We start from the raw sequence: 11,172 nt of genomic DNA on the forward strand, positions 1-11,172 counted from the left end.
CTCTCTCTCTCTCTCTCTCTCTCTCTCTCTCTCTCTCTCTCTCTCACACACACACACACACACACACACACACACACACACACACACACATTGCAGCCAGGGGAGAGGATACCTCTCCACATTGGCCTAGTGGCTGTGTCACGTGGATGCTGTGGTCAGCCCCTTCTGGTTTGCAGGTTGGGATGTCTGTCCCTCACCCAGTGGGCAGTTAGTGTCCCCAATGTGAGCTTTGTTTTCTTCCTGTGTGAAAAGAGGTCCTCTATTAATACCATGATCATAATGTCAGCACCGTCCCCACAAACAGGTGTCCGCACTGTCCCCACAGACAGGCACTTAGCTAGCACTCAACAGATTCAGTACATACTGAATAAAACTTGGAAGTGAAAATCAACATTGCTAGCTTGGCCTTTGGTCCTATCCAGAAGGGTGAGTGAGACGGGAATTACCCTGAGTTCTCTGGTAGCCTGTGCTGCTGTGATAGGTGTGGAGGAGCTGGGAACAGTTAGGATGCTGGAGGTAAAGTTGAGATGCAGTGTCTCAGGGTGGAGCTCTCAGGCTCTCCTAGTGCGAGCTGCTGGATACTTGTTCAGTTTCGTCTTCACCCCGGATTCTAAGACTGATCAGTGACCTGGCCAGCTCAGAGGTCAGAATACTCTTAAATCACCTGCTCCAACCCTGTCAAGTGACCAAACTCTGGAGCCGGTTTTCTCTTCAGCAAGGCAGAAAATGAGAGTGAAAGTGCAGCAGTGTAGAGTGGCCGGGGAGCCCAGAGCTGCTGCAGCTGCCACCAGTACACTTCTGAAGGAAGTCGGGAGACGGTCGGGAGGGGGAGGCCCACCATGCCAGGTAGCCTTGTGCTCCTCTGGTGAGATGCTGGGTACTGGAAGCTGCTCTGCTCACATGGATCTTAGTGAAGTGTGCATGGGGTTAGTCCCCATCCTCTAACATGACTCTAGTCATGCCGTGTGTGTGTGTGTGTGTGTGTGTGTGTGTGTGTGTGTGTGTGTGTGTCTCTCCCCCCTCTCTCCCCCCCCCCCCCCCCCCCCCCCCCGCTTCTCTTGGCTGTCCTGGAACTTGGCTCTATAGACCAGGCTAACAGTACTTTTTCCTATCTCCATTTTTTTGAGGTGGGTGGGGTCTTAGTGTATAAACCCCAACTCACTGTAGCTGAGCTGAACCCCTCTTGACTGGAGCTGTTGATCAGCATCTCCCACCACGTCCAGCTTCTCCCGTCTCAGCTAAGCATTCCTTACATGTAATGCCTGGAACTTTGGCAGTTGGAGGTGTGATAGTAAAACTAGCAACTTTTTTTCATAATTTCAGTCTTATTTCCACACACACACCCCCCCCCCATCCTTTGCAGAAAGCACAAAACCTCTTGGCTAATGTACTGTCCTGTCCCCACCCCTGGTGGGGTAGGTTTGAGGATGGAGAGGAGACTTGTTCTTTCTGATGTCCCAAGTTTGGTCCTGGTGCCCAGTCGGGGTCATAGCTGTCTATAACTCCAGTCCCAGGGGGATCTGCTGCCCTCTCCTGACCTCCACAGGGACTGCACTCACATGCACATACACCCATCCCCTACCTACCTAAACATAAAGTCTTAAAAACATTTTTTTTCCCTGATGTGTTATGTACATTCCAGGTTGACTTCAAATTCACAATCCTCCTGCCCCAGACTCCCAGATGCTGGAACTATAGGTTGTGTGTATTTAAAAGAAAAAAAATATAGATATATAAATAAAAATTACACTTGTTTCTTTCACATCCATGAGTAGACAGTATCATTAGCACTGTGCTTTGAGTCCCTTAAGTACGATAAGATGACTTGGACACAAGCCATGAGAGTCTTGGTCTGGTTACATGGATGGTGTGTGGTTGACATATGCAACATGGGTACACTGGAAAAAATGTGATGAAATGGAAGTGGGTGAGATTTCAGTGCAGTGTTCAAAATGACATGAAGTTTATAATTAACAGATTACACCTAGTTCCAGACCAGGGAGGAGGGGTATCTGAAACCATAGTAAGTCAAAGGGTGGATAAGCATGGTGAAGGGTTTCTGGATGATAAAAATGAAATGTTATATGTGTTATTAAAGACAAAGGCTGCCTTTTGTTGGCTTTGGCAGGTGGCAAGGAGCTGGGAGGACTGGGTGTGGGGGGGTGACTTGGTGGTCAAGAGCCTTGGCTGCTTTTCAGAAGACCAGAGTTAGATTCTCAACACCCATATGTCAGCTCACAACTTGTAACTCCACTCCAAGGGGATCCGAGTGAATGCATACAGCACACATTCAGACAGAACCCCCACATACACACGCACGCACACAGAAAACTAGGCTGGGCAGAGGTCTGAGTCGGCCGTCCTGCATATTACCTCTTCCTACCCCCATAGTCTACTGTCAATGCAGACAGCCATCCACAGGCCAATCTCTACAAGCCATTGGGCGCTTCAGCATTTTCTGGGGTTTGGGGCAGACCTTCCTCAAATCCAACCATCAGATGAAAGCTCCGGATTTTGTGGCCTGTTGATTGTAGCCTCAGATGTAAAAGTCAGACAAACAGCTCCGAGGTTTCTGACCCATCAAAACCTAATGGTAATATTTTTGCTGTTATGGGCGCCAAACTTAAGCCCACACCCGTCAGGTAAGTGTTTTGGCACCGAGTACATTGGAAACACAGAGTGAGTTTAAGTAAATTGAGTTTGGGGGCAATAGAGACATTTCTACAGTAAGACAGTATGGTGAGTGTACTTTCTAAATACCGGCCTGTTTATTTTGTCTAGGCCGAATTCTCAGCCTTACATGTGCTTATGCAGATGAGATATCCTTTATATCTCCAAATTGCTTTTAATACTGAGCATACAGTTCCCTATATTGGAATTTTTTTTTTTTAAGGTTTTGGTTTTTCGAGACAGGGTTAGAACTTACTTTTAATTATATATATATATATATATATATATATATATATATGAGTATTTTGCCTTCATGTATCTTTATGCATCATGTGTAAACTCACAGAGGTCAGAAAAGTATCAGATCCCCTAGAACTAGTGTTACAGATGGCTGTGAGTCCCCACCATATTGGTGTTAGGAACTTAACCTGAGTCTTCTGCAACAGCAGCAAATGTTAACCACCCCAGGCCCTGTGGGATTTTTGTGTGTGTGGGTTTTGTTTTTTTTTGTTTTTTAGACAAGCATGTGAATTTGAACTTCTGTCCTCTTAACCTCTGCATCGATAGTTCTGGGATTATAAGTGGTACAGGTTATTTAGTGCCTGTGGGTAGACCCCAGGGCCCAACGGATGCCAGGCCAAGGAGTCTTACCAGTTGAGCTACATTTAGTCCCCTATTTATTTGTTAGTTGTCTCCCAGAGGCCTTCAGATTCTCATTCCTTGATGAATCTTCACAGTGCCAAGATTTAAAATTAGTATTTACAGTGAAATATCTGCCTAAAGAAACACTTTGATGTACTCTAAATTGGGAAATTAAAACATGAAGACAACATGCTATCTCACATTCTCTGTCACCAACTTCATTTATTAACTTGTGGCCAAAACTTCTTAAGGAAATATCCCCTCCTATGCTCTTATTTTACACTGGTCTCTACTGTTTTAATTTTTGTGGTGCTGGGCATTGAACCCAGGGCTTTGTGCATACTAGACAAGCTCCATCCTGGGCCCCTGTCATATATTTTAGTTATAAATCATCATACATTATTTTTTGACTTGGGAACCCAAGTCTATCAGGCATTCAGCCACTGTATTCCTGTCTTATTGGTATGAAATGACACCAGAACTAAAATGAAAAGGAAAGCATTTACTTGAGGTCCTGCTTACAGTCTCTTTTGGATTAGTTCATGGTGATTATGACAGCATGGCAGAGGCAGGTCCAATGCTAAAGCAATAGCTCAGAGCTTAAATCTGATGAGAAGAGGCAGTGAGAGGGACTGTCTGTGTGCGTGTGTGTGTGTGTCTGTGTGCGTGCGTGCATGTGTGTGTGTGTGCGCGTGTGCGTGCGCCTGGCTTGAGATTTTGAAATTTGAAAGCTCACACCCAGTGACACAGCTCTACCAACAAGGTCAGACTTCCCAACCTTCCCAAACAGTTCCAGCAACTGGGAACCAAAACATTCAAATATATTAGCCTATTGGGACTACTCTCATCCAAACTACCACAAACATTAAGGTATAGTTTCAGCCTCTGTCTGTTGATTGCATCCTTGTGAGGTCACTAAACATGCCCTCTGGGCCTCTGTTCCCTGCATATCTGTTGATGGCTTGCTCCTTCTGAGAGCCATGTCAGGTCAGGTAGCAGTGATGCTCAGAAACCCTGAGATAAATCTTGTTCCCCTTCCTGGTTCAGTTACCATAGACATACATTCCAATACAGATCATCCTTGATACATATATACATATGATTGTGTATATATATGTGTGTGTGTGTGTGTGTATGTATATATATATATATATATACACACACACACACACATATGATGTTATACACACATATATGTGAGTGAGTATGTGTGTGTGTGTGTGTGTGTATGAATGATTTGCTGGTGTATGTCTTACCCAGGACTGGGAAGGCAGAGGCAGGTTGATCTCTTCTGAGTTTGGGGCCAGCCTGGTCTTTATAGGGAATTCCAGGCCAGCCAGGGCTATATAGTAGAACCGTCTTAAGAAAAAAGAGTGGGCTGGAAAGATGGCTCAGCAGTTAAGAGCAGAGCACAGGCAGATCTTCCAGATGAACCAGGTTTGATTCCTAGCACCTTAGTTCTGTAGCTCCAGTTCCAGAAGATCCAATGCCCTCTTCTGGCCTTCAAAAATACCAGGTACGCCAGGCAGTGGTGGTGTATGCCTTTAATTCCAGCACTTGGGAGGCAGAGGCAGGCAGATTTCTGAGTTCAAGGCCAGCCTGGTCTACAGAGTGAGTTCCAGGACAGCCAGGGCTACACAGAAACCCTGTCTTGAAAAACCAAAAAAAAATTAAAAATACTAGGCAGACATGTAGTACCCAGACATGTATTCAGCAGAACAATCATATAAAACAAACAAAAAATCCCACCAATAACAACACTTGATAGATATTTTTTGTTTGCTTTCATTGCTTTCTTTATAGATGAGGGAATTGAACCTCAGAAGCTAGGATAGCTTAGCTTCCAGTGAGCCAGGTGGGACAGTGCCTAGCCTGAGGCCAGACACCGAGAATTTGCTCAGTAATGGGGAACCATGTCTGTGGCTACTAATCAAAGAACTGCCTTGTTCTCAGACCTCAGCACAGGAAATTCCAGGGTGGTTTTCTATACTGGCTTCTCTAGCTCGGTCTCTGGAGGGTCCAGGTACCTAAAATGACTTGAAGGTGGAATTCGATAGTCCAGCCTGCCTATCTGGGTCTCTGGTTATCCAGGGGATGGCTGGTACTTGGAGTCGTCTGGATTGCTTTGGGCTCAAGTGGACATTTTCTTTGGCCCATAGCCCTTACCCTCTCTCTGAGATGGTACAGGCTGGAGGACAACCTTGGGGAGTGGGTGGGGGTGAAATTTGGTTTGGGGCCGAGATGGGATCAAGAACACAGGTTTCTTTGATACTCAGCCCAGAGGGAAGGCAGGAGGAGCCTGGAGACCCGTTCTTCACTTGGTTATTCTCATCTCGGTCCATGATGGCGTGGTCTCCAGTGCTCCTTGGCATCGTCATCTTGTCTATTTTTTCAGAGCCTAGCAGGGCTGATCGAGCCATGCCCAAGCTGGCTGACCGGAAGCTGTGTGCAGATGAGGAATGCAGCCGTAAGAGTCAGGGAACAAGAGAAGGGGGCTGAAGGCTTGGACTGTTGGTCTGTTTTGAAGTTGCTGTCATTTTGTCATTTCCTTCTCCCTCCCCAGATCCTATCTCCATGGCTGTGGCCCTTCAGGACTACGTGGCCCCTGATTGCCGCTTCTTGACTATATACAGGGGCCAAGTGGTGTATGTCTTCTCCAAGTTAAAGGGCCGTGGGCGACTCTTCTGGGGAGGCAGTGTGAGTCTTCAGAGAGTAATAATGGGAAGGGTTTGGGGTTGTTTTGGGTGTAAAGTCTTGTTTTCCATCTGAAGGGAAAATTTGGGGAGAGGGGAAAACAAGATTAGGGGGAGGAAGGATATTTTATCACTTACTGCATTTTTACTTTAGAAATTACAGGGAAGCTTGGTGCCAAAGCTCTTTTTCAGACCTTAGATAAAACAGTGAACAATTCTAAGGGGTAGAGGCAGGCAACCAGCAAGCCATGAAAAGCCCCAGCAAACATGGCATTCTGAGGATTAGTTGTGGTGGTTACATTCTATCCATGAGCAGAAGGGATTTAAGCTGAGATTCAAGTCAGAGAGAAGATTGTACACAGGCGTTCAGCCAGCCTAAGTGCCATTTCCCCAGATGGACTTTTAACTTCTTCTCCAGGTTCAGGGAGATTACTATGGAGACCTGGCAGCCCGCCTGGGCTATTTCCCCAGTAGCATTGTCCGGGAGGACCTGACTCTGAAACCTGGCAAAATTGATATGAAGACAGATGTGAGTGTCTTGGGGTGGAGATGGAAGTAGGATGATGGGTCCTTTATTTTCTTACCTGTTTACGAGAAGTAATTATTTTTGTTGTTGGTATGTATCCAGGCTGGCCTCAAAATCACTAGCCTCCAATGCTGAGTGATTTCTAATTGGGAAATGAGAGAGGGTACAGGACTCAACGCTAATTTGTTCATTTCTGTATGGTCAAACCTAGTCCTTGGCAGCTATAACTTTTGTTAGAACCACTAGATGCATTGGAATGTGATCACTGGTTGGTTTTCTATATATTCTTTTTCAGAAATGGGATTTCTACTGCCAGTGAGCTCAGCCAACTGTATAACGCAATTACCCTTCTGACCCTATGCAAATAAAACAGCCAACTGCAAACTATTTTGTCGCTTTGATTTTTGAAGTTGGGTGGGTATGTACAAAGAATGGTTCACAGGTTTCTGAATCTAGCCAATTAATACCCTGAATGTTGTAACGTCAGTGGTTACTAGGCAGAGTTTCACTTTGCAAGCTCTTTGCTCAAGGTAAGGTTTGGGACCCTCAAGCAAGGGAATAAACAGTACAATATATGTACGCTTTCCTCCCTTTAGAAGGGAGTTGAACTGTTGGTATGAGCCAGTTAGATCCCGAGAAGCGCATCGATCGCACAGACGTTTTTCTTTTCCTTTTCTTTTTCTCCTCCTCCTCCTCTTTTTTTTTGAGTCAGGGTTTCTCTATGTAGCCCCTGACTGTTTTGAAACTCACTATGTACACCAGGATGGCCTCGAACTCAGCGATGCATCTGCCTTTGCCGCCTGAGTACCGGGGTTGGAAGCATGCGCCACCATGCCCAAGCAGCAGAGGTTTTCTTGCAGATGGGGATCAATGTGTGCGTGTCCTTTCAGCTTTCCTCTGTGGGGGTTAGAAATTACACCCAGCAGCTTGAGATCCCTTCTTCCAACTCTGTTCATCCTGCCCTTGCCCCTTCTTGGCATTCGTGTCCCCGCCCCCATGCCTACGTCTAAACCAATCCGGAGTCTCTGCTCCCCGATTTTTTTTTTTTTTTTTTTGACCAAATCCGTTCCTCCGCTGGGCGCAATATCTCTGCCTCTCCCCTCTCCCACTTGCTCCACCAATGGCTCTTCTATGTCACGCCCCTTTGGACTCGGCCCCTCTCGTGCGGCCAATCCGCGCTGCTTGTCCCACCCACTGCCTCCTGAATCCACCAATCCCTGTGTTGGGCGAGCGTGGCCTGGTATCCGCAGCTCCGGAGGCTCGCGCGGGAGTGGGGGGGGGGTGAAGGCGGAAGTGGCGGCGCCGGGTCCAGGAGTGGAAAGGAGCTGAGGCTGCAGCCCGAGCGGAGCGGCTGCCAGCCGAGAAACAGGCGCGGCCGCGGCGCCATATTGCGGCCCTCAGCGGTCGCCATCGAGCCATGGCCGAGACCTACGGTGAGGCTGGTGGGCCGAGGCGGGGGGCTGGGCTCGTAGTGGATGTGGATGTGGAAGTGGGGCGGGGCTTTCTGTTCAGGTGGGCGGGGTCTGCCGGGATACGGGGCAGGGCTAAGTGAGTCTGGGGCTGAGCTTAATCGATTTGGGTGGAGCTTGAAGAGACCGCTTTACGGGTTAAAAAGATCTAGGGCGGGATTTGAGGGACCTAGTCATGGTGGATTAGGGCAGAAGGTAGGCCTTGAATAGGGAAGCAAGTCTTCCTGGGCGGAGCTTGAGTGGATAGGGCGGGGCTGACGGTGACTAGCTAGGGTCAGGTTTTATGGATTCCAGGGAGAGCCTCACACAGATGCTGTGGACCCTGCACACCCTCTGGGGCTGATCTGGTTTGAGAGGGCTGGAGTGATGTGCTTGAGTTATAGGTTTGAAACTTAGTGTCAAGGGATGTGGCATAAGTTTAAGGATAGAAGCCAGGGGTCCTGGACAGAGGATGGGGAGAAGAGGTTCAGAGTTAGGCAGTCAATATGGATGTACAGTATCAGGTGGGTAGAGGGAGGCTGGAGGGCAGACACAGCTCTGACAACGGTCAGACACAGCTCCATTCATTCAACACTCAGAAAAGCCAAAGAATCCGGTGCACAGTTACCAGAGGAGGTAAGCAGTTTAGGAAATAGGCCCAGTGTCGAGGCCTTGACAGAGTGAATGAGTGAGAGGGTGGTAGGAGTTGAAGTGAAGAGGAATGGAGGCCAGATATAATTCTTGTTGAAACGGCTTTTGAAATGCACCAGCCAAGGTCTTGCATTGTAGTTTGGGTTTGTGTCTTAGCTGTCCCTAGCTGTGTGGTCTCAGGTAGGTCAGTTAACCTCCCTGGCCTCATTTCCCTAGTCTGGAAAGTAGAAGTACTTAGTATACTTCCTTCTCTCTTTTTTAAAAAAATATTTATTTAATGTATATGAGTACACTGCAGCTGTCTTCAGACACACCAGGAAAGGACATCAGATCCCATTACAGACGGTTGTGAGCCACCATGAGGTTGCTGAGAATTGAACTCAGGACCTCTGGAAGAGCAGACAGTGCTCTCAACCGCGGAGCCATCTCCTAAGCTGTACCATTCCTTCTTTAGAGCTTCATTTATAGTTAAATGAGTCTTTAGGACCATGATGGGCATGTATATGGTAATCACTATATAAGAATAATCCTGTGTGCTATAACCCTCACATTTGGGAAACTGAGGCAGGAGAACTGCTTCAAGTTAGAGGTCAGCCTGGAATACAGAGTAATACTCTTAAAGTAAGAACAAAAGAAAGACTACACAGAGAAACCCTGTCTTGAAAAACTGAAAAGAAAGAAAGAAAGAAAGAAAGAAAGAAGGAAAGAAAGAAAAGTAGAGTGTGTTGTCACATCCTGTAATCCCAGCAGTGGGGAGGCTGAGGCAGGAAGATTGGAGTTCAAGACCAGATAGTGCTACACAATGAGTCCCTGAGTGGGAAAAGAAAGAAAGAAATACAGGGGACGACAGTACAGTCTTTCAGCCTTTCAGCGGCTGAGGCAGGAGGAGTGCTTGGAGTTTGAGGACAGCTAGGCCAGTCTGGAATACATAGTGAAACTTTGTTTTGAACGTCAGTAATAATGAAGAGAAGAGTCATCTTGAACCTTTAATTAACGGGCAACCTTTAATCGTAGCACTTGGGTGGCAGACCCAGGGGAATCTTTGAGTTTCAGGCCAACCTGGTCTACAGAGTTAAGTTCTAGGACAGACGGGGCTACACAGAGGAGAAGCCCTGTATCAAAAAAAAAAAAAAAAATATATATATATATATATATATATATATATATATATATATATATATATCTCTTGGGCTAGATTGGCTAGCAGCAGGATGTCCTGAGTTCTAGCCACAGCACTGTAGACTTAAAAAAAAAAAAGTCTTGCTTTTTTTTTTTTTTAAATGCATGGCTGTATTTCTACTTTTGTATGCATCTTTCCTTCTGACTTTCTGTTTCTTCTCTTATTCCTTTCCGTTGGGATATCTTTGGTGCCATCTGTTCAGACTTCCTCTTCAAATTCCTGGTGATTGGCAGTGCTGGAACTGGCAAGTCATGTCTCCTCCATCAGTTTATTGAGAATAAGTGTGAGTTTTTGGCAGGATCCTGGAACTGCAGATGTGGCCACGGTGTGGGTCAGTGGGCAGCCGGTGGGGTATGTAGCAGATGCCATTGGATAAAGCTAGTGCTATAGGTTTGGCTCTAGCTTTGGTGGATGGTGTTTGCTAAGTTCTCTGCCAACCCAGCAGTAAGAATTGGGGTATAGAAATGGAGGAGGAGGTTTGCAGGATGGGGGGATTCGAGGAGCCCCTGCACTGCTTCCCGTTTCCCTCCTGCTCTCAGTCAAACAGGACTCCAACCACACTATCGGCGTGGAGTTTGGATCCAGGGTGGTCAACGTTGGGGGGAAGACTGTGAAGCTACAGATTTGGGACACTGCTGGCCAGGAGCGGTTTCGGTAGGTAGCCGGGTTTCCAAGGAGGGAAGAGGGAGGGAGGGAGTGAAAGGCGTATAGAGTTCCTCAGAGCAAAGAGATGCCGAGCTGGGCAGGCTGATGGTGGGGGGGTGGGGGGACACAAGCACACGCAGACAGACACACACACACACCACTGTTCACAGGGTATATCTGAGGAGAGAGGAAGTCCTGGAGCGAAAAGGCCGAATGTGGTGGTCTGTAATACTAAATACAGAGACAGCTGAAGCAGGGGCACTACTGTTGGAGGCCATTCTGGGTGACAGTGAAAATGAAGGAAAGGTTGGAGTTGTAGCTTAGGGGGAGAAAACTAGTCTAACTAGTATAAGGTCCTGACACACACACACACACACACACACACACACACACACACACACACACAGAGAGAGAGAGAGAGAGAGAGAGAGAGAGAGAGAGAGACAGAGAGAGAGAGAATGAGACTGAATGGAGAGAAGGGAAGCTTGGGATGTGATAGTGCTCAGACATAGATCCCTTGACTAGAATTCCCCCAGTGAGGGGCTGTGGGCATGGCTCAGTGGTAGAGCCCCTGCCTAGAATCTCCCAGTGAGGGGCTGGGGGCGTGGCTCAGTGGTAGAGCCCCTGCCTAGAATCTCCCAGTGAGGGGCTGGGGGCGTGGCTCAGTGGTAGAGCCCCTGCCTAGAATCCCCCAGTGAGGGGCTGGGGGCGTGGCTC

General features: G+C 47.4%; 2 protein-coding genes and 1 long non-coding RNA gene across 3 annotated transcripts; 2 read left to right on the plus strand and 1 right to left on the minus strand.

The window, feature by feature from the left end:
* The first annotated feature begins 4,891 nt into the window (after positions 1-4,891).
* Mia (MIA SH3 domain containing) lies at positions 4,892-7,017 on the plus strand. The gene is made up of 3 exons (XM_028786530.1): positions 4,892-6,009; positions 6,424-6,534; positions 6,827-7,017. Exons 1-3 carry the CDS (start codon positions 5,887-5,889, stop codon positions 6,848-6,850), a joined length of 258 nt encoding a protein of 85 aa, XP_028642363.1. The 5' UTR covers positions 4,892-5,886; the 3' UTR covers positions 6,851-7,017.
* Positions 5,126-7,457, minus strand: LOC114638151. Its single transcript, XR_003713832.1, has 3 exons — positions 7,282-7,457; positions 6,590-6,673; positions 5,126-6,077 (listed from the first exon to the last, which is right to left on the minus strand). It is a non-coding gene; the product is annotated as an uncharacterized LOC114638151 (long non-coding RNA).
* An 844-nt stretch (positions 7,458-8,301) lies between these two features.
* LOC114638154 (ras-related protein Rab-4B-like) lies at positions 8,302-10,479 on the plus strand. Its single transcript, XM_028786536.1, has 3 exons — positions 8,302-8,615; positions 10,013-10,093; positions 10,350-10,479. Exons 1-3 carry the CDS (start codon positions 8,486-8,488, stop codon positions 10,466-10,468), a joined length of 330 nt encoding a protein of 109 aa, XP_028642369.1. The 5' UTR covers positions 8,302-8,485; the 3' UTR covers positions 10,469-10,479.
* Positions 10,480-11,172: the final 693 nt, after the last annotated feature.

The sequence above is a fragment of the Grammomys surdaster genome, unplaced genomic scaffold, assembly GCF_004785775.1.
Source record: "Grammomys surdaster isolate TR1022 unplaced genomic scaffold, NIH_TR_1.0 125506, whole genome shotgun sequence".
Taxonomy (NCBI): domain Eukaryota; kingdom Metazoa; phylum Chordata; class Mammalia; order Rodentia; family Muridae; genus Grammomys; species Grammomys surdaster.

Excerpts from the sequence above, each read along its gene's own strand:
- Mia (XM_028786530.1), top strand. The coding sequence starts at position 5,887 with ATGGCTGTGGCCCTTCAGGACTACGTGGCCCCTGATTGCCGCTTCTTG. Across the intron at positions 6,010-6,423 it reads GACTCTTCTGGGGAGGCAGT|GTTCAGGGAGATTACTATGG; the intron begins GTGAGTCTTCAG and ends CTTCTTCTCCAG. Across the intron at positions 6,535-6,826 it reads AAATTGATATGAAGACAGAT|AAATGGGATTTCTACTGCCA; the intron begins GTGAGTGTCTTG and ends ATTCTTTTTCAG.
- LOC114638154 (XM_028786536.1), top strand. The coding sequence starts at position 8,486 with ATGGATGTACAGTATCAGGTGGGTAGAGGGAGGCTGGAGGGCAGACAC. Across the intron at positions 8,616-10,012 it reads GTGCACAGTTACCAGAGGAG|ACTTCCTCTTCAAATTCCTG; the intron begins GTAAGCAGTTTA and ends CCATCTGTTCAG. Across the intron at positions 10,094-10,349 it reads TCAGTTTATTGAGAATAAGT|TCAAACAGGACTCCAACCAC; the intron begins GTGAGTTTTTGG and ends TCCTGCTCTCAG.